The following is a 21,515-nucleotide window of genomic DNA, read 5'->3' as shown; positions in this document are numbered from 1 at the left end:
GGATTTGTCACAGCAATAATATCTGTCGAGACAATTACTTAAAGTAAATCTATTTTACATTTCAGTCCTGTTTAAATGGAGGAGGGGATGTATTGGGCTTCACTTGTGCCCCCTGCAGGAGCAAAAAGCCACTGCTGTTATACACTACACTTATACATTTGCTATGGAAATCCTTTCAACAAGCTGTTAACTCTACAGGAAGCAGACTCAGGAGAGCAGATTGTCTCAAAACAGAAATGTTTAATGGTTTCTTGACATGTTCCAACTCTTAACACAGAAGCCACTCCTATTCTAAACTCACCCTGGCTGCAAGGCTCACCACATCTCCCGCTAAGACCAGCTCTCTGCATGTCCAAATAAGGATTCTCTACTCATGTGCCGAGCTTCTGTTTGCTAAATAATATAATAATGATAATTATTCCAAATCATTCACGCAGAGGCTTATGTAGCACACACACACAGAAGGCAAAGCACAGGAACACAGGCCCCTCAACTTCACTGCTGATGAACCAAGTTTGTTGCCAGTTGAATACAAAAACCGCCAAACACCTTAAAACCACACAGACTCAGGGTGGCATGCTGCTCAGAGGTGAGTAACGAATGTAAGCTTTTCATTCATGACACATTTCCACATCTCATGAGGAGAAGCACGAAAATGAAAGTTTCTGACACCGACAGTTATTTTTACCCATGAACGTGGTTCAGTTGCTGCTGTCAGCTCTTCAGTGCCAGTTTTCAGTACACACGTGTTTCTAATCTGTGGAGCTGCTACTCATTTGACCTCATTACTCTGCACCATTCATTCCTAGATGAATGTCATTCTCCAACCTGCCCATGATACCTTATTTATGTATTACACCAACTTACCCATCTGTAATAGAAGTACTGCTGTCACTGACAGTCTTATGACCTTGTACTCTTGTTCGTCCCTATAACAGTAACATCATGAGCACTCTGTATACTTAGTAAACCTTGAAGATTGTACTCGAGCTTTCTTCCCATGACCTGAATCAAACAGTTAAAAATAGAAAGACTCGCCTTAGAGATCATTTCATCTTGTAACGCGCTCATCACACCAGCGCACCTGTTCTACAACAGAGGTGCTTATGTTGCAGAGGGCCTCCTCCTAAGTACACAGTCCTGCTGTAAAAGCCTGAGAGCAAACTAACCCTGCTCTCTTTCTTCTGTGGACAGAAACTCTAAGGAAAATGAGTGGACATGATACTATTTATTTACCTTTTTGCATGTAGTTTGACGTTTATCCGTTTTTCTACTGAGACAGACCAAAAAGAATCCACATTAGAGTGAGTTTATTTTTATTTATTTCATAAAGCAAACCCCGACCAGTTGTCTGAGAGCCCTCCAGAAGTTAAATAAGTAAACTGACACGTGGAACGGCTTTAATGGATGCATGTGTAACACTAATACAGCTGGGAGGGTGATTACGTTTATGTACTGAACAAACATTTTCAAGGCCACATATCTTCTGTAACAGGGTTGGATCCAGAGCGGACACTGTGGTCAAGGCCTCGTTCTTAGGAGCTCTTCTTCTCCTCAAACATGATGTTTGCTGTGGCTTTCTTGGCTGTGAACAAAAAAACAAACAAGGTACCACGTTGGTTATCAGGAGTATTTATCAGCGTGAAGCTGCTGTCAGTCAAAGTCAGCACTTCCTGCTGATGTTTGACCTCAGACACCTGTGAGCCCCTTTCAGCCACTGGAAGGATGTTCATGTATATCTGTGCAGGAAATGACGACTATCTTTCATATAAGACCTCGTTCTGAACAAGACTAAAGTGAGAAGAAGTGGCAAAAAATAATGAATTAATTAAAATTTATGTTTGTAAAATATATATACTAGGGCGGTCAATAGATTTGAATTTTGATCACAGTTAACACACTTTAACGCAAATCATTTACTACAACTGCACTGCTGATCCTGCAGCATACAATTATCAGAGGCCTGTTTTTTCCTGCAGTTCAGGTGTAGAACTACCATCACAGTCAGGACTCGGCCAAAAAGACCAAAACTATAGTTCAACACAAGTGAATCTTTGCAAGAAACATCACTTAAAATGATCTTTTTATCTTATGATATTATTGATGTTTTTACAACTCGTTTTCAATAGCTACTTGTCCGAATTTCTCTTTGGCAGGGCTGAGCACAAAAAACAAAACAAACAGAGAAATCTTTTGAATGTTTAAAAGTTGTAGGAATAAACACACAATCTCAGGGACAATGACTCACGTGGGTTGTTCCAAAGAACTGTTAAAACATTTCAAAGGAAACAATAAAAGGGATTATATGCTTCGTTCTTATCACATCACAGGATGTGATAACAGCTCAGCTGTTATCTTATGTGATAATAAGTGAGCCAGACTTAACACTTTTGGGCTTTGGCTCCCTCTAGTGACACCATCACCACACCGTCAGTAAGAGTGACCTGACAGGACAGAAGGCCTGGCTTGTTTTTACCATTCAGTTGATAACATTATGAACAATATGTTTTCAAACTTTCTATGATCACTAACTTTCTTTGATCACTAAATAATTTGATCTACTTTGGGCATAGAGCTCAGACACAGAGTAATTCATAATGTTACTCTAAAGCCTCACTCTGTTCTACCTCCACCAGTTACAAAGACATGTTGGATTATACACTGTACTTATTTATTTGTTTATTTATTTATTCCAACTCTCACGGCCCTATGGACCTGCTTCACGGAGTGGTTGGCATGATGGCTTCTGTTTCTGTAGCATCACATAACAAAACCTGGTGAATGTGGACACTTGAACAAACATCATCAATATATTAACTACTATCTTAAATGACAGAAACTATCCTTTTATAAAAAGTATATATGTTTGACATGTATTTCAGTGTTTTATTTTGGCCCAAGTCCCACCCACTAACATGGAGGGGGTGGAGCTTATGACATATACTACAGCCAGACACCAGGGGGAGCTCTACTAGCTTGACTTTACTTAAGAGGAGCTGTTCCATCCATCTTCATACAGTCTATGGTATATGCAGGATATACATATTGATTTATATAGATAATGTTTCATAATTCTTAATGTTTCGTTTTAATTCTTTCTTAGCACTTTTTATCTCTTATCCTTATTAATGATGTTTACCATTACAAACCTAATGTTTTTCTCTTTTGCTGTTGTTGCTGTATATTGTCTGATACCGTACAATGCATGTACAGTGTAGTACTAGGTACTTAGGTTTTTCTCTGTTTACTGTCAACACTATACAAACATTCTCACCCTCATCCTTGAACTTGTCAGCAGCCTCTGACGCCTTGTCCTTGAGGTTCTTCACCACGTCGTCAATCTTGGCTTCGTTCTTCAGGAAAAACGGTCGAATGATGCGGTTATAAATCTGGACTGATCCGTTGGAGGGTGTCGGAGCCATGCACCACACCAAGAAGGCACACTGAGAAAGAAGACAAGAGCTCTCTCATCAAACTGGAACAGGACACAGTCTGGCAAAACTGCCAGCATCTGGTTTACAGTAGCCTACAGAGACTGCACACGGCTGCACATTTTAAAAGTTTACCACATCAGAATTTATATTTGACTGTATGACAGGGGTTCATGACAAAAAAAAAACATTAACCTCAACAACAGAGCGGACGGGGGCTGTATCTACCTCTCCCTGCCTGTCAGTCCTCTGTTTGGATGAAGATTATCTCATACATTTCACATCCCTTAAAGCAAACACAGTCTCTGCGAATTACCGGCTGCTGGAGAACCTGCTGACAGAGCCTTCAGCACTCAGATATTCTTTATCATCAGTGCAGCATGTCCACACTCACAGGCACTCCCTCACCACGTCACACACCAAAGGCGAGGATATGTACACTCACTTCTCATTGAGGTATGGCTGAGTGCTGGAACACATTTACCATTTACCTGCGTGCTCACTGATATAGGAACAAGCCCAGGGTGTTTCTTAATTACCTTTCCAATATAGTAGAATGGGAACCAGGAGAGGAAGATGTCAGCAAAAAACTCGGCCACGCTGAAGACTCCATACACCACCCAGTAGGTCAGCCATTTAGTATCATCATCTTTGGTAGCACTTTCAATGGCCTTAATCCTGAGGGGGAGAAGCACAGCATGTTAGTTATTAGTTTAACATGTTATCTGCTCCAGTGTGTGGTTCTCTTTAGTTTTAGATCCATTCCTATTCTCTACATCCTTTCTCCCACTTCTGACGGTGAGTTATTGCAGATGACATGATATAAGTCTGCAGTCAACAACCCTAGACCCTTCTTTTCTTTCAGCACTTGCCAGTAAGGGGAAGTCATATTTATTTTTGTTCTTGCGGTCAATCAATTTATTTTGAAGACCATGTTCCTTCCTGTGAATCATTAATCCTCTTAATGAAATTGTTCTTTAAGGTGAAACATCAGAAACTTTTCCCGGAGGCTTCCTTGATTGTACTTCATGCTTGTTTACTGCCAGAGGAACCATAGCAACTGTGGTTTCTAGCTCATGGACTCCTCCACACTCCTAGTTGCTGTAGGATATTCAATCCCCTCGTTATGGTTGCTCCACTCTTCACCTATGGCCAACTGTCTGGCTGATGTAAAATGAGGACAGGTGTTCATACATATGTAAATATAGACACTATATTTGTGTAGTCAGTTTACCTTCTTAATACAAGACCTTCTAACAGTTGACAAAACAGATTCAGTGCAAGTTCAAGCATAATTCCATATCATCTGTAGCCTTTTTCATTTGTACAGTGTCCACTTCTCTCTTATTTTCCCTCTTTCATCACAGGAACCGCGGCAGACCAGGACCAAAGAAATCTGAGATGTGCCCCCATCCTGAGTCTCATTCCCTTGGTTCCTCCGTATATCTGAAGAACATCATCCCTTCCCTACGACCCCTTTCATCCATCCACTTGACCCACCATCATACTTCTCCCCTCCCTAGTTTAGTAGAGTGGAAAGTTCCAAAACACAGTAGTTTCTCTGTTATTTGTAATAATATAAATAGAAGTATAGCATCTATTCAGTTTCACCTTAACACCAATTCTGTAAACAGCGGTATGTCCCTGTTTTGAATACCAGCTGAAGCAGTCGAGCTGCTGGCTCTTGCTCTCAAGCTGCTTCAGCCAGCTCTACGTCTACACAAGGACATCCACACAAAGTCTTTCACAACAGCTGCACATTCAGCTGTTGAATGACCCCACCTTCTTTTTGGGTGCCATTGTGAGACGGCCATATCGCTGTCTCTGACCCATCGTCTTCCTGATCGAACAAGTTGCCAGCTTCTGCCCACTTTCTCTTTACTCTTTGTGTATTGTGAAGACTAGTGCAATATGATATCAAACCTGCCTGTTCCTCTGACATCTAAGTACACAGTGCTGTACAGATGTTGAGGACAGCACTCGTTTGTGAACCCTAGCTCCCCTAGGTAATGAAACCTGGCGAGGAATCATGCTCACTTGACCTGTTTGCATGCGGAGTCACAGACAATCATCTGATCATGATTGGTTGATAAGTGAACCTGGAACCAGGAACAAACCAGCTTGTTATTACTTGTCTGGACAATCCATCTAGTATTGTAAAGCTGCTTACTGAGATGTCAGGTGTGGTAACACTAGTATATCTGCTAACTGTTGAACTTACAAAATGATCCCACTGACACAAAAGTAGTGAGTGTCTGTGTTTTGATTTCATTTCCACCGTAGCAGAAATACCAGCGCCCTGAACTAAAGTTCACTGCAATGTCTGAAGATAATGAAATCCTGTGAATTAAGCATTGTAAACAGACCCATCAACCCGTCCAAATCTTTAGTGACACCTTGACACTTTGTCTGCACTAACCCTTTAAATCCCTGCACCCACCTAAGACAGCACAACAGCTATGTGTAATAAATCCGCAGGTTCCAGTTTTAGAAGTGCAATCAGAGGCGTATTACATGTTCGCCTTCACTGTCTGTTTCTGTTCCCAAACTAGTCTTAATGTTGCCTACACAAGCACTAAAACCACACAAAAACAAATACTATTGAAGCCAAGCACTGTGCTCCTAAGCTATAATATACTATACATCAGCGCGTCGCAATGTGACAACGTGGAAAAGCACAGCAGAAATGTAACAACAGGTCTTTCAGCTCTGCAATTGGCCTCGAGTGCCCATTTGTGGTTGCTGCACTCATGCTCTGTGTCTAACGTTACACACTCCCTGTACCGAGAGGCATTTTTGTCCCTTCTCTTGTAACAAAATTGTGGTTGTTATTAACTCTCAACAATAGTCGTTTAATGGTACAAACCAGTGTTTTATTATGCAATTCAGTTGGACAATGCAGTGTCTTTTATTCCTGCTCATTCATTTCAACAGAGGCACGCAAAGTCACATATCCATTACACTTTCAGCTATATTAGTGGAGTCATTTGAATTAAGTTAATGAATAATATAATAGACTACCATCTGTTATGAATCATTTGTGCTCATAAGTCTTTACTTTTATGTGCAACAAAGCTACAGTGACAAAGTAATTTCCCTGATGGATCATTAAAGTCTGTCTCTATAGCATAGGTAACCTGACTATTTCATTCATATGAAGACTTTTTAAAACAGAGGCTGTATTGTTACATGGGCATACGGGAACAGACACTGCCATCTTGTTCCTGTTCGATTTGAATACATTTCATGCATTGTTGTCAAACAGGAAGCAGCACTGAACAGCCAGTAGTTCGTCTTCTCTTGAGCTTTCTGCGTTTCTCTCGTCCCAATCTTTGTCGTGACTTTATATCCACCCTGAGGGCTCTCTGCAAACACTAGCAAACAGCTCAGCTATATTCTAGATTGTCACACTCCACTAAACAGCCTGGAAATGTTACTGCTGTCATGGCACTGCTGGATAGACGCGTGTGGACAGTCAGTGAACACTGTGGCCTTTCAGAAGGTGGTACTGTATATGCAAAGCTGTTGGTAACGACACTGAAAGGACGGTAATCATTAAAATACTGAGCTGCCTAACGTGACCCTCCACAAGTCTGCTACTAATGTCACTGACCTCATGTTAGTTAATCCTAATTTTAGATTTCACTTTATCACTAGTGCCGTACTGGATAGTCGTAATCACCTCCAGGTGTAGACGCAACTCTCACATCAAGCGTACTAAAGGCACCAGAACTAAGACACTTCACAGTTCACTCTGAAATGTCTGAGTGTTTGTGGTTCCCTTAAAGTTCCCATGAAATCTAATTTGTTGCTCGGGTGTTTTTATATGATGTATATTGAATCATATGTCGTCACGGTGGCATCTGGTCCAACTTTGACTCTATTCATTCAAGTATGAGTAAAAGACTGGTGGGAGATTATTAGACTTAAATACGAGCTCATATAGTCACAAAATAACTCACCATTGTGTAATCGATAACTCCATCTGTGTCATTGCACCTTATCATTATCCTTCCTATGTATATAGTGTAGATTTTTTTTTATCTCTTGTCAATTTGTATCAATGCAAGTACATATTTTTGCTACTTACATATTGTATCCTATTGTATTTACTGCATTTGTTTCATTATTTCTGTTTTATTTTATTTTTATTTTTACACCTTACACCTACTTCCTTTACTAGTGGTTTTCAAAAGTGGTTTCTTTTATGTGCAATCAGGTGCGACTATTGTTTCTACCATTACCAAGCAACTTCTCTAGTTGACGAGCACAGACTATCCTTCATCAAACTCTGTAAAACGAGTATTAACGGTAGAGTCACAGATTTTCTTTCAACAGAAACGGAGCAATTAGACTAAATCAGCGCTTTAACCCTGCTCACATCTGCCTGACCCACTATTTATCAAGGAGGTGATATGAACAGGAGGTATCCCTGGCCTGATGCCACCGTAACAACCTGGGTGTAACCACTGCTCAGACCAGCTCCTTTTAATATTTAATAACCGTGCTCACTTTGCGAATGACTGATCAATGTGACGATCAATTCAAAAACCATCACAGACGTGAAAAGAGCCGAGCTTAAAAACCAGTTTCAGCAGTCAAACGTCATGTTGGTGGCCGTTCACTGATCACATATAATAACTGCTAGCTTTAGGTGTTCTTAACCACATGATTGTCTCCACATTAACGCATGCGCACAAAGCCCAGCAGGTTTGGGGTGTTGGATCCCCTTTAGTAATGAATCAATAGACAGGAAACTGCGTACCTCAGCATGACTATGCTGTGAAACTGGAGCAGTCGTTTGCGTATTCACATATTAGTCACGACTACTTGATGGAAAAAGACGATACAAATACACTTTGCAGCCACTTTAACACACCATCATATCACTGGCACAACATATATGAAACTCAATCACCATGGCAACAAGAATAGGAAGGAAGCAGAGTGGTTGCGGTCCTATCAGACTGACTGCGTTAGGTCAATACTACTTTTTAAAGACAGCAAATGGCGCATTAGCAACGTCAAAGCGATCATGTGATTGTAGCAGTCTTGTATTTTCACATCAAACTTTCAGCAACCGAGGATAATCACTCTCTGTCAGCGTCATCCTCGAGCCACAAACCTCAGCCTTAAAACGAGGAGGCGTCCCGGGAACAAAGCAGAGCCGAAGGGACAGATGAGGACGACGCTGATGGGCCGACATGTGACACAGCACTGACTGCACAGAGGCATTGTGAAATCCTCCCAAAATGATCTTTCATAACTTCACATTGAGAACCCAATTAAAACCATCTCTGGGTTCAAAATCAGATGCTTAGGCACATCCGTCAGAAACGATCACAAGGTTATCACAGGGGAGCATCACACACACAGAGGATCAGTCACTTTACTAGCAAGTAGTAAAAACATGCATGTGATGTCTTTGTAGGTTTGTGGTGAGAAAACTAAAAAACAACACCCATAATTCTCTTTCTCTAATGTCAGATATCAGAAGATTTAGTTAAATGAGAAAGATTCAATAATATGTGTACATATATATATATATATATATATAAATATATATATATATACATATATATATATATATATATATATATTGCACTGAGACCTATTCCAGTGTGTGTGTGTGTGTGTCTGTGTGTGTTTGTGTGTTTGTGTGTGTTTGTGTGTGTGTGTTTGGTGGCGGTGCAGGCCCCTCCTCCCCTTCCTCCTCTTCCTCCCCCTCCTCTTCCCTCCCCAGGAGCGTTATACTGAGAATAAGAGAATAATATACTTACGATATGTAGGCTGGATAAATAAATCCGATGAGGTTACACAGCAGCGAGGCTCCGTAACCGATCACCAAGTAGATAGCGATGACAGCGATGACAACTGCAAGAAATCACACCACATGTTGGCCACGTTTTGTTTTTTAACACATATACTACATGATAGAAAACAGCTGGGTTACAGCTGATTAAAAAACAGAGCATAGTCAGTGTTCTTCTGTTCGACTGAGATTGAAAGCAAATTCATCTGACTCTTCACATCTATAGATCCGTTCCTTTGTGATGCAGGCAGTCTCCTTCCGTTTTTTTCCCTCCTTCTCTTTTTCCATCCCTCTCCCTGTCAACACTCACCGATCGCGATGTATGTCCTGCTCACTCCGGTCTTGCCCTCGACTTTGGCCAGAAGATCTGTCATAAGATTCTTCTCATGGAGAAACTTTTCAAATCTTTCTTTGATCCCCTGCGCCATGGCTGCACTTCCTCCTTCGGCGATGAATTACGAAATAGACCTGAATCAAACTGCGACACCCCTGCAACCCAACACGCCGCTGCTCGTCTCAGATTCTCAGAGCGAGTCTGATCGGTCAAGCGAGACGGGATGTGAGAGAGCTGCCTTCCTCAGCATGCTCCAAAATAAAAGCACGATTATGCTCATCAAGTCACATGTGCATTAAGTAGCTAAATGTTTTATTTTTAGTTAACTTTATTCAACCTGCAGTAAAAATAAAAAGGTGTGATTTGTCTTTTTGATTTGATCTGTCTCAGTGAGCTGTTTCTCCATATGACGTATAGCATGTTAACTGCTGTATCTCCCCCGCCCCTCCTCCCCCTACTTCTCCATCTTCTTGCCGGTGTCTCTGTCCTGGAGTTGTGTGTTTTTGTGTGTTTCTGTTGTCATGGTCTCATCAGTCTCCCAGGTCTTCATGGCCAGCAGTTATCTACGTCTTATATTCTCAAACTGTCACGTGACATCATCAGCTTTATCTTGCATCTGTATCATCATCAGATTTGTATGTACGCTTTAGTCAGATATGTGTATCTGTGACAGATGGATGTTTATCTTGTTTCTCCTGCTGTTCTCTCTCTCTTCTCTGTTTCTGCCGGGCTGGTCTTGGGCAGATGGCTCCCTCCATATGAGCTGGGTTCTGCTCAAGGTTTCTCTGGAGATTTTGTAAAGCGCCTTGAGACGATTTGTATAGTTATTGATGCTATATAAATAAAACTGAATCAAACTGAATTTCAGATTGACTGCATGAGGTTAAGATCACAGCTCAGATTGCTCTTTATTGGCCCCCTTCATAACTCACATCAACATGTGTCTTAGGAATGTGATTACAAGTGACCAGCTTAAAGTGCAGGTGTGAAAACACACGGGACGAACCATTTTACTCTGGCTGGATGTTGGGGAATGTTGTCCTGCTGCAGAATAAATGTGGAAACAATTTGATACTTCCCAGAAGGCATTTTATGCAGTATCAGATATGTATATGTACTCAGAATCAGCTTAATCAGTTTAAATCTTTCGCAGAGCACGTTCTCTCTCATCAGCACATGATCTTTCTCATCACATGGTTTAAAGAGTTGACCACTGCTGTATCTGCAGTGACGAGTGAGCAAACTCAAGCAGCTGATGAAAACCTTTGAAAATGGCCGCCTTCTTCCTGTTACCTCTGCAAGCTGCACAGGATGTATCCATAACATGAGCCTCAGAGCAGTCGTGTATGAGAACTCTACTGTCTTAATATGTGTTTTAATGCATTCATCATCACCCACTCACTGCATGCAAACACCTTAATATGCACAAGGCCCAAGTTTTTGGCTTTTCATTTTATATGCAGGGCCCTGCAGAAAAACGGAAAACGTGACCTCAAGCCGCTGTTCTACATGTCTCAGCGTGGTTCATCTGTCTGGAGTCAATGCACCGTCAACAAGCTCCTCTATTTTGGTTAGGCGCTTTTCCCGTTTCCCCTTTTGATCTGCATTTACTGTGAAGGTAAACGGAAGTGTCAGCTACTGTAACCATGGCTGCCTTGATGCAGCTGGTGCGCAACACATACAAGAAAAGGCTTTGCCCTGACTGTTGTCTTGCAGGCTTTGCATGTTTACAGAGTTTTCTGGCAAAAAAAGCTGGAGCCATCAGCAGCCCTCCGGTTATGGGTTTATGAGATTAATCGTAGATCAGCCTTTTTTTAGAAAATACCGCTAGCTGCTAGAGCTGATGACCTCAGAGGAGTGTCTCCTGTGAGGTTGCAGTGAGGGCACAAATAATGGAAAGCTAGCACTAGCCTCTGCAGACACACCCTTCCTTCTGCCTGATGACAATGCAAAACACAACTGCTAGCACAAAATGAATGCATTTATCTTAGACAGCTGGCTGCTTGTTTCCAGCTGCTGCTTCTGACATTAGAAGAGTTTTAATACCAGGGTACATTTTCTTTCCTTTCCTTTTTTAATACTGTCCACTTTATGATCAATAATTTATGATGCATTTAGGCTTTGCTCGTTTGCTCTGTTTAGTTGATTTGGTATTCCTAAAATTGTTGTTTCAAATATGAGGCCAAACCGGCCTGGTGGGTTGGACCCTCTGACGTGATGGAATCAATCTGCAAAGGAAGAAGAAAATAAGAAGGAAGGAGGAAGAGAGAAAAGAGGATGAGGAGAAGGAGATGGGCAAGAAGGAGAAGATGAAAAGGAGAAAGAAGCGGGAAGAGAAGGAGATGAAGGAGGAGAAGTGGGTGGGGAAGGAGGTAGGAGATAAAAATGAGAAAGACAGAAGCAGAAGAAAGGGAAGAGGAGAATAAGGAACAGAAGATGAAGGGGGGAGGAGGAAAAGGAGGAACACAAAAATCAGGAGGAGAAGGAGTACTGAAAATCAGAAAGAAGGAAGAAGAAGAAGAAGGCATGAAGGAAGAGGAGGAGCAGCTAACAATATAATCAATGTTATAGCATAACGTAATGCACACAATACATATTATTGAACATAAGCATGTAAATATGCCAGACTGTAGCCAGAGGCTAGTGGAGAAAAACAAAAAAAGAGGACCGAAAATCAGAAGAAGCAGAACGGGGAGATGGAAGGAGAGGAGCAGCTAACAATACAATCATGAGTCTGTTGTTTAAAATGAAAATTTATCAAAGGTAACTTTCTTTCTGTCAAAAGTCACCGTCACTGTCGCTTTAGTGCTTGCTCTGAGAGTCTCATCTAAAGAAAATATATATTATTATAGTATTAAACTGAAGTGAATTAACTAATAGTATCCACACTCAAATATAATCACCTCTATATCAGTGATTCTTTCATTGTATCTAAGAGAGACGTGTCAAAGCTGCACTTTTGCACATTTGGTTTTAAGGATTTGTTTCTCTATGACAACAACCTCAAAAAACTATCCACTGCAGCTGCCATTCCAACGAAAATGAGAAGAAAGACATAAAACAAACGTTATAAATAGGTATAACGGATGCCTAAAGTAGATAGTGAACACTGTGTTCAAGTTTCAGATCTGGAAGATCGGGAGACTGGAATCACAGGTACTGCAGGTTACGTCTTGCATTGCAAGAAACCTACGCTGTACTGTAGATACACAAACAGACAATCACTAGACACAGTTAGTTGCCATGTTCCATTATGTCAGTGGTCCCCAAAGGGCCTGTTCAGACCTTGGATTAACCCTTTATAGGGCACTCATTGAAATACTTGGAAATTGGGAATTTCAACCCTAAAGTGTTACTGTAGTGTGTGTTCTAATTTTGTGAAACTATTCAGAATTTTACATTTTCGTGGAAAAATTCATTATTAATGAATTTAACATTTCCTTGCCCTTAGCTAGTAAAGAAATGTAAACAGGTATTTAGACCATTAGAACATAAGTGCCAGTTCTGGCACTTGTCAGTATTCATATTATCACACAAGACAACAACACCTAATAAAGCAGGTGAGAAAGTTGAATCTTAAGACAAAGTCTGAACAGGCCCAAACTGAAGGACTATAATTTAATGTGGTGGAAAAAAGAAAAAAAAAGTTTCCTGATCCTATCTAATCATTATGTTACACGAAAGCATGTTGGTACCAGGAAACTGGGTGGAAACATTCAATATCCATCAGATGTTTTACATACTGGGCGAAAGTATCACTTTATAAAATATGTAAACTTGCACTGAACTATAATATTGTGTCTGTGGTTAAGAAAGAAGAAGAAAGTTAGAGTAGAAGAAGAGGAGAAGATGAAGAAGAAAAAGAAGAGAAGAAGATGAAGAAAAAGGAAAAGATAGTGGGTTGACTGTAAGTAATTTTCCAGAAACACCAACGTTTTTATTTTATTCTCTTTGCCTGGCAGTGTCAGAGGCATTTATGAAATGTAGAATATCAGTAATAATTTCCTTATTTCTTACAATCATCTGGAGATACAGTGTTAACACTCACTGTAGGTGGATATACTGGAAAATTCCATAATATGCAGTAAAAGTGAAACACCTGTTCAGTAGAAATATTGCCAAGTCAGAAAAATAAACAGATCTGTGTTAAATTTGAGCCCAGATTTAGTATTGTTGGGACTGATCATAGCTGGTGTCTGTTCCTGAGATCTGTCTCCTGTCTTACCTCAGCCATACACCAGATGTCCCCATACTTTCCTTCTGCTCACCTGATTATAACAAACACCTGCATGTTACACTTGATCTTGTTTTATAATGCCTGTTTCCATTCTCTCCTGGTTTTTCCTGTTCTTGTCACGTGACAACTTGCACGTAAGCTTGCCTTCGATCTTTAAGGAACCATCTAAACTGTTCCTGCCTGCCTGGCCAACTCTGTACATGGGTCATCCTTCCTGTTCTACTTGCACCAACCGTCCACTTGCCCATGGGAAAAAGAAGTCTAGCAATTAAATGTAAGAAGCGGGAGCATACCTTGAAAACAAAATCATTATCAAAGGTGAAAAGAACTCCAGCAACAGCTATATAGAAAAAAAACAGAACAGGAAATGAAATCAGAGCAAAAATTCTAATTAAAGCAAAAATGCTATTTCACCACAAGCTCAATTTTTATCTTGCCAGTGCTGAAATGTTATCAACATCATTTAATATGGGGAAAGATGAAGTGGTTTGTGCTGCTATCTTCACAATTGAAAGGTCATATGTATACAACAACAGAGAAGAGTCAGCGTTCTCAAGCTACGTTCAAGTGCATGAACATTCAAGTCCTGACATGCACCAATAAGTGAGTCTGGACAAAAGCTAATGATAACAGTGTGAGAAGTCACCATTTTATGAGAGTAAAATGCATGGTCATAGGTAAAATAAATAAAAGATGAGGATTTGTGGAAAGCACTGAAATACTTGGGTAACTGAGGTTTATTTTAAAGCATGCGCGACTACATTTAACTACATTTAAAAGTATGAGCAAGAGATAGCCACTTACAAGGAAAGAAATGGTGCAGAGGATGTGTGAAAGACCACGATGAGAGAGCTTGTGATGAAGTTTAAAGATGTTGCAAGTGTGCAGAGTGGAGAGGATACTCCAACTTCTCGCAGTGGATGCCCAAAATATGTCAAAACAGATGGCACAAGGTACAAAGCAAAAGGTACAATTCCAATGTTGTGGGAGCACTCTAACAATCTCTTACCAGAATCAATCAATGTGCACTCATTATAGGTGTTAAAAGAGCAGATAGTGTGGCTGCAGACTCACTGGAATATCAAAAATGATGTTGCGGGACTGGTGAAAGAGAAAAACTGGCATTGATCAGCATATCTAAAAAGTGGACGGAAAAACATTTTTCCGTTCACATAAACCCTGTGTCCTTTTACTTCTACCATCTAGCAACAACTACAACAAGCTACAAAAAACAGGAATGGGGGCAAGGGGTGTCAGCAGCACCTGCTCCACCTCTTCTGCCAACCACTGCAGCATTATTGGAAAGACCAAGTGTTTATGTTCGTGTGTCTGCTGATGTTTGTCAGTTTTTTGGGTGAAAAATTACCACAGTGGGTTTAGTACTGTTACCATCACTAGCAACTGAAAAATATTTTTCTTTAAAGGTCAACTTTTCTTAAAATTTAATTTAATTTAATTTAATTTAATTTAATTTAATTGTCCGTTAAGCGCAACCTTACGACGTAGGAAAATGACTTTTTGTTTTTTTATTTGTGTATTTTTGGTTTGTGCGCGTGCGTGCGCGCGAAGGAGAGACCGGAAGTGTACCTCTTCCTCGCTGCTGTTGACGGAACAAGGGCGTGAGACAGCGGAGTGCACTGTACTAGACCGTACAGAGGGACGAGAAGGTTGAATTTGGATTCTCCGCTGTCAATCAGGTTAGTGTTAAAAATAATAATAATTAGACAGTTTTGTCACAGTTTGTGAAACTATGACATATTTGAAGGAGAACGTTAAACGGCGAAGATGAAGTGTCCTTATTTATTCCCCGTAAACGTCGCTCGTGGTCTGGTCCTGACAGTCATGTGTTAGCAGAGCTGACGTTAAAAATGACCGATGTGTCGCGTTTAAGAGTGTGTTAGACAAATGGAAACGTGTGCTTTGAGATGATGCTTGTTCTCATGACAGTGCGGCGTTGCTTGGAGTCCTGTTCGGCGGAGACGGAATGAACCCGGCCTGTCGCTTGTTGCAACAGCCATCTTTTACACTGTCATGTTATCTGTATTAGCTGCTGCTCTCATAGTGCTAGCTTACATGTATTAAAGATTAGGACCTACATCGTACCAGTTATGTCCGTGTGTATGTATGTATGTGTCTGTGTGTGTCAGGTCCGAGACGTGAAGCCTGTTACATCAGGGGGGAAGATCTTTAATTGTCGCTGTTGCAGCTTTTCCAGACTGGCTCAAACTGGCCCCGCCATTCTGCTGCGGCTTCGCTCCTCTCGTGTTAAACATCTCAGTTCACCTTCGTAACTATCAGTGGAAACCGCATAGCCTATTTTTCTTAGCTTCAATCATAAAATAGCGCACGACGTGTAAACCAGGAATTAGCATGCACCTTCCCTATTTACAAATGACAAGTATATGTCGAGTAATGTATATCTAGTATTTCATTCAGATTGTGGTGTTTAGACTAGATTCGACTTTATTATCACTGCATGTAGTGTGGGTACACAACATACTTTGAATGGGCAAAATTAGCCCAGTGATAGGGTACAAGTCATGCCACATTTGCACTTGGATGTACATAGGGATGAAAAAGTGTTTGCACCCTTGCTGATTTCTCTTTCTCTCTTTTTTTTGCATGTTTGTCTCATCTAAATGTTTCAGTTCAGATCATCAGACAAAGATAACACAAGTAAACACCAAATGCAGTTTTTAAATTAACCTACAAAAACATGAAAACATGACAGTCACTAAGATACCTCTGTTAATACATAACTTAACTGTGGTTTATCACATCTCAGTTCATTTTGTAGTCACACCCAGGCCTGATCACTGCCACACCTGTTCTCAATCAAGAAATTGTTTCAATAGGACCTGCCTGACAAAGTGAAGTAGAACAATAGATCCTCAAGAGCTAGACGTCAGGACAAACTAAATCAAGACTTTGGACTTTGGCAAAGTCCTTACCTGGATCCTATTGAGATGCTGTACCCTGACCTTAAAAAGGTGGTTCATGCTGGAAAACCCTGAAGAAATGATCCAGAATTCATTGGTGGTGTCAATAGTGTCAAGCTGCCCCAACTCAGTTCTAGCAGAACAGGCCCCGACAACTACACTAGCACCCCCATGTTTCATGGATGAGATGAGGTTCTGATGCTGGAGTACAGTGTTTTTTTTTTAGTCTCCAGACATGAGCCTCTCATTTAAATCAAATAATTCTGCTTTGGTTTCATTTGTCCACAAAACTGTTAGTCTCCCGGCTTGTTCATATGATGTTTAGAAAATTGCAGATTGTTGAAAATGTTCTTTTTACAGAGCAGTGTCTTTGTCCTTGCCACTCTGCCATGCCACGGTTGTTCAGTGTTGAAGAGAGGCCTCGAGTTGCTTAGAAGTTACATCCCAACTGAGTCATGAGTTCAGGATTAACACCTCATTCATTCACTTGCTGCCAGACTGTAATTCACTGTAATTCCCTCGTTCATTCAGAAGTTAGTTAGATGTGTGGTTAGCAATAAATATCTGCATGTATCACCAAGACGTGATCCTGTTCATTTCTTCAAAGCCAAAGTCTACGATTATGAGAATCATTATTTGTTGTCACTTTACAGTCCTTTAGAAATGTCTGAGGCTCTTTCCATGAGATGTTCAATGAATGTTTGCTCTTTAGTGTTTGTTTTCAGTGTAACTGTTTTACCCCCAAGTAATGTTTTTTTTCTCTACCTCTCCTCAGTCAGGATATGTCTGTAGGAATGGAAATGGACATCAGTGGGGTGTCCAGGGCACATGTCTCCATTCCCACAGCTGAGATCAAAGCCACATTGAAGCCAGAAGTAGAGAGACCCCGCTGTGCCAGCACCCCGTGCTCCCCCATCAGAGGTACTGTTGCAGGATATCAGATCCTCCACATGGACTCTAACTACTTGGTGGGCTTCACCACTGGTGAGGAGCTGCTCAAACTGGCCCACAAGTGGTCAGAGGGCACACCAGAGAAGGGCTCTGTATCAGAGGCCGTGCCTACCTCCATCCAGAGCACTGCCCCCAAGTCTGCGGACTTGGGCGTCCACCGGTCCTCACGAATCTTCAAAGCCAAAGGTCGCTACTACCAACCCTACGACATTCCTGCTGCCAACGGCCGGAGACGAAGGCGTATGCCCAGCTCGAGTGAAACCCTCCTCAGGTCCATGGCCCTCAGTGAGCCTGGGAAGGCTCTGCACTCTCCACTTCCCCTCTGTTTGCTCAAAGGGAAAGGGGCCCAGTCCAAGTCTCTGGACTACCTTAATCTGGACAAAATCAGTATCAAAGAGTCATCAGACACTGAGGTGTTACAGTACCAACTGCAACACCTCAACCTGCGAGGGGAACGAGTATTTACCAGAAACAAGACATGAAAGCACAGTGGAGGGACTTTTTTAGGCGTCTTTTCACCCTCCTTGGGATTTAGGTGCTATTTCCAGCTTGTTTCTTTCTACTCAGATTATAAACAGTTCTCTAAGCAGACAGCCTGATAATCCTGTTATATTATTATGTGAGGGGTTTACTGTGTACTGTACGCATAACATTGTGAGGTCATTGAGGTTAAAAATGTGAACTATATAAACTTAGCAATAACTGGTGGACCTATGTGTTGACAGCATTGTGTGTGTGTGTGTGTGTGTGTGTACTGGTTAGATACACACTGGTAAATCAGCTTACAGCTGAGAGAAGCACATATCACATACTGTATCAGCTTTAAAACGCTCCATCGCTATCAGTCCAATGCTAGTTTTACTGTTGAGCCGTGAGGAGTTGTTAATGGTTGTTGTTTTTTTAGATTATGAAATTGAATAGGACTGTCAGTTCAACAAGATGATGCTTTATTGTGTTGCAAATGTAGGGTATTTATTTATTTATTAATTTATTTACGTTTTCTTGCTGTCAGTCAATGCCAATAGACGTTTAAACCTGTTATATACCATAAGGAAGTGATGTAAGAGATAATACTCCTTTTCATATTTGATATTTGAAGAATGAGTAAAGATATATTTCTTACAGTTGGTCTTACATTAGGACTCTTAAAATGGCATAAGAATATTGTATTAGGATTCATATGCCACTTTTAGGAGTTAGTGTATGTTGCAAACATTCTCTCAGTCCATACTGTTGCTAAGGTGAACCCTTAGTTTTCTTTTATACACTGGAATGATTTAGCACCATTAGAGGGATGTAGGAAATAATGAGGAGGGGAGGAATGCACCACATGTCCCATGGCTGGATTTGGCCCAAAGACTTTGGTCAGCTACATTGGTTAAAAATGTATTTTACACAGAATGGTGACTGTGCCGTGCTTCTTAAGTCACACACGGAGCACTACTTCCTGTAGCCGGACTGGACAGAAGAATGATATTTACCTATACCTATGACACCTTTGTGGGCTTTTCAGTGCTTTAATGCAGTGGTTCTCAAACTTTTTGAAATATAGCCAAAACAAGTTTTTCGCCCCACAGCTAGTAACCAGTTAACAAAGACAGTGAAAGCATTAATCCATCAATCATATTAACTCTGCTTAGTTTCTCTCCGTACCACGCCCAGCTCATCCACAGTTCTGTGTCCTGCCAGGGGGCCAGTCCCCCAGTTTGGGAACCACTGCTGCAGCGTGTACTGTTTTCAGATGCTACAGAATTCTACACTCCACATAGAGAGTGGGAAAGATCCACAGACACACAGATGCACACGAGTGGAGTGTCACTTCATTTTTTTCTTCAACTACTTATTGGTTATTTTTTGCAAATATACTTGGGAATATGTTGGCTTTTGTAAACCATATTGGTGTGTCATCAGTTTTGTATATTGGTTGTGAGCGCACAGCAGTGTGTAGACGTGTGTCTTTTTAAGTGTGTGTGTATGTGAGTCCTTACAGCTGGTAATGGACGGGTTCCCAATGCCTCTACTGCAGAAACAGGCTTTCTGCACATGATTGCACTGTTGGACATCTACTGTCAGACTATCTCTGGAAATGTCAGTGCACCTTGATATCATCACCGTCATGGCACCGATTCGACGTTCACTGTAAACGCTGGAATATTGTATATAAGTAAGCCATTCGAACACTTACACTCCTCTGGAAGAATCTCTACACCCCTTGAGTTTATCACAGTTCGTTGTACTCTTTTGTCTCATTTTGTCTCAGAACTTTGTGTTCTCTGTTACACTGAAACACTAGAACATTAATTTTATTTAAACCACTTGTAACATGCTTCTGTGTTGAATTTGAAAATGATAAATGCATCTTTCTAATTGTTCTGTTGTAGAAAATGAAATGATCTGAGTAAACCTGGTGAAGTCTGTGAGACCGTTCATCTCGATATTCTCAGGTCAGATTATTAGGGACAGAAGTGTTCAGTGACACATCTCTAAATAGATGTTATGTTTCATTTCTAATTTAGAATATGTACATTCATTCTTTAAGTATTGCAGTTGGTCAGAAAGTGTCAGTTAGGATCAATGTGAAGAGCATGAATTTGAAATTGAAGTATTTTGAATAATTTAGTGATTGTCCTTTTAAGTGAATATGCTGATTATTACTATGATGAGTTTTTCCAAATGTATTGTGACACACAAAAACTGAAGCTGCAACAAAAATGGCCATAGTCATAAACATATCTCTGTGGACTGATGAGGAGAATGTGACCTTCCTCAAATGAATACATGAAACTAGCAACATGGCACATTTCTCTTGTGTTTGTCTTGAGGTTTAAGTGCAGTTCTCTCATCCTCATATTGCCTGGCTGACCTCTGCAATGTTTAATGTTTACGTGGCCTAACCTTACTGGAACAGGAGCGGATGGAAACATCATTAATTTGTATTTGATTGTGGTGATTTAGTTGAGATTTGAAATGCTGAATGGAGCCGACTCTTATGTGCGCTTGAAATGGATGTCACATGATGTTTCAAAACTCTTTAGAATTTCACTGAGACCTTTTATAAATGTTTAGAGGAAAAAGACGATATTACATCCATTTTTACGCTAGGCATCAGTGAGCCAGTGTGCGACTAAAATCTGAATCTGAGCAGTGAAGGATGTGAAGTGTTGGTCATTTAGGCAACAGTTAAATTACCATCCTTTAGACATGTTGGGTGGTAATCTTCTTTTCTTCAACTTTGTTGTACTCATCTTATTGTGTTCAGTATTTCTAGGTTAATCAATAAATTCATAAAAGTAACTTTCTTATGGGTACTGTCCTGTTTTGTTGCAAATATTTGTAAAGGCTCCTGTTGTGATCCACAATGCACAATAGTAAAGAAAAGACCTTATAGTTGCTGCATTGAATGCTGCTGTATGTTACAGACACATACCGGAGTAACCACCTCTTTCCTATCACAGTCTCACTGTAGTAGAGGACACATAGCAGTACATGCTACACAGTAGTAGCACAGAAGTGCATGACTTGTAATGGAGAAAAAGAGCTCTGTACCAGAGAAAGGATCCCCCAGCAGTCTAGGCCTATTTCAGCAACAATAATAATTCAGTGTCAGCTGAGTCAGCCTTAGAACTACAAGCTGTACCAAAAGCCCTAAACCTAACCTTAAAAGTAGAGAGGAAGAAAGATTCTAGATATTAAAGCGCGCCAGTGAAGAGAAGCTAAAACTCGAATGATATGATCTCTATTACTAATTCCTGTCAGTGCTCTTGCTGCAGCGTTTTGAATCAGTTGGAGGCTTTTTAAAGAGCTACTTGGA

At 40.8% G+C, this 21,515-nt stretch overlaps 2 protein-coding genes across 2 annotated transcripts; one reads left to right on the top strand and one right to left on the bottom strand.

Moving 5' to 3' along the window:
- Positions 1 to 1,293: 1,293 nt before the first annotated feature.
- reep5 (receptor accessory protein 5) lies at positions 1,294 to 9,777 on the bottom strand. The gene is made up of 5 exons (XM_047569248.1): positions 9,554 to 9,777; positions 9,212 to 9,305; positions 3,971 to 4,109; positions 3,275 to 3,443; positions 1,294 to 1,585 (listed from the first exon to the last, which is right to left on the bottom strand). Exons 1-5 carry the CDS (start codon positions 9,669 to 9,671, stop codon positions 1,536 to 1,538), a joined length of 570 nt encoding a protein of 189 aa, XP_047425204.1. The 5' UTR covers positions 9,672 to 9,777; the 3' UTR covers positions 1,294 to 1,535.
- Positions 9,778 to 15,409: 5,632 nt separating this feature from the next.
- On the top strand, positions 15,410 to 21,002 carry macir (macrophage immunometabolism regulator). The gene is made up of 2 exons (XM_047570165.1): positions 15,410 to 15,511; positions 17,529 to 21,002. The coding sequence occupies exon 2, from the start codon at positions 17,536 to 17,538 to the stop codon at positions 18,184 to 18,186; it is 651 nt and encodes a 216-aa protein (XP_047426121.1). The 5' UTR covers positions 15,410 to 15,511; positions 17,529 to 17,535; the 3' UTR covers positions 18,187 to 21,002.
- Positions 21,003 to 21,515: the final 513 nt, after the last annotated feature.

This window comes from Mugil cephalus, chromosome 19 (assembly GCF_022458985.1).
Source record: "Mugil cephalus isolate CIBA_MC_2020 chromosome 19, CIBA_Mcephalus_1.1, whole genome shotgun sequence".
In the NCBI taxonomy this organism is placed as follows: domain Eukaryota; kingdom Metazoa; phylum Chordata; class Actinopteri; order Mugiliformes; family Mugilidae; genus Mugil; species Mugil cephalus.
Note: the sequence above shows the minus strand (reverse complement) of the source record. Positions and strands in the feature narration are given on the sequence as shown.

Excerpts from the sequence above, each read along its gene's own strand:
- reep5 (XM_047569248.1), bottom strand. The coding sequence starts at position 9,671 with ATGGCGCAGGGGATCAAAGAAAGATTTGAAAAGTTTCTCCATGAGAAG. Across the intron at positions 9,306-9,553 it reads CAGGACATACATCGCGATCG|TTGTCATCGCTGTCATCGCT; the intron begins GTGAGTGTTGAC and ends GATTTCTTGCAG. Across the intron at positions 3,444-3,970 it reads CATTCTACTATATTGGAAAG|TGTGCCTTCTTGGTGTGGTG; the intron begins GTAATTAAGAAA and ends CTTCTTTCTCAG.
- macir (XM_047570165.1), top strand. The coding sequence starts at position 17,536 with ATGTCTGTAGGAATGGAAATGGACATCAGTGGGGTGTCCAGGGCACAT.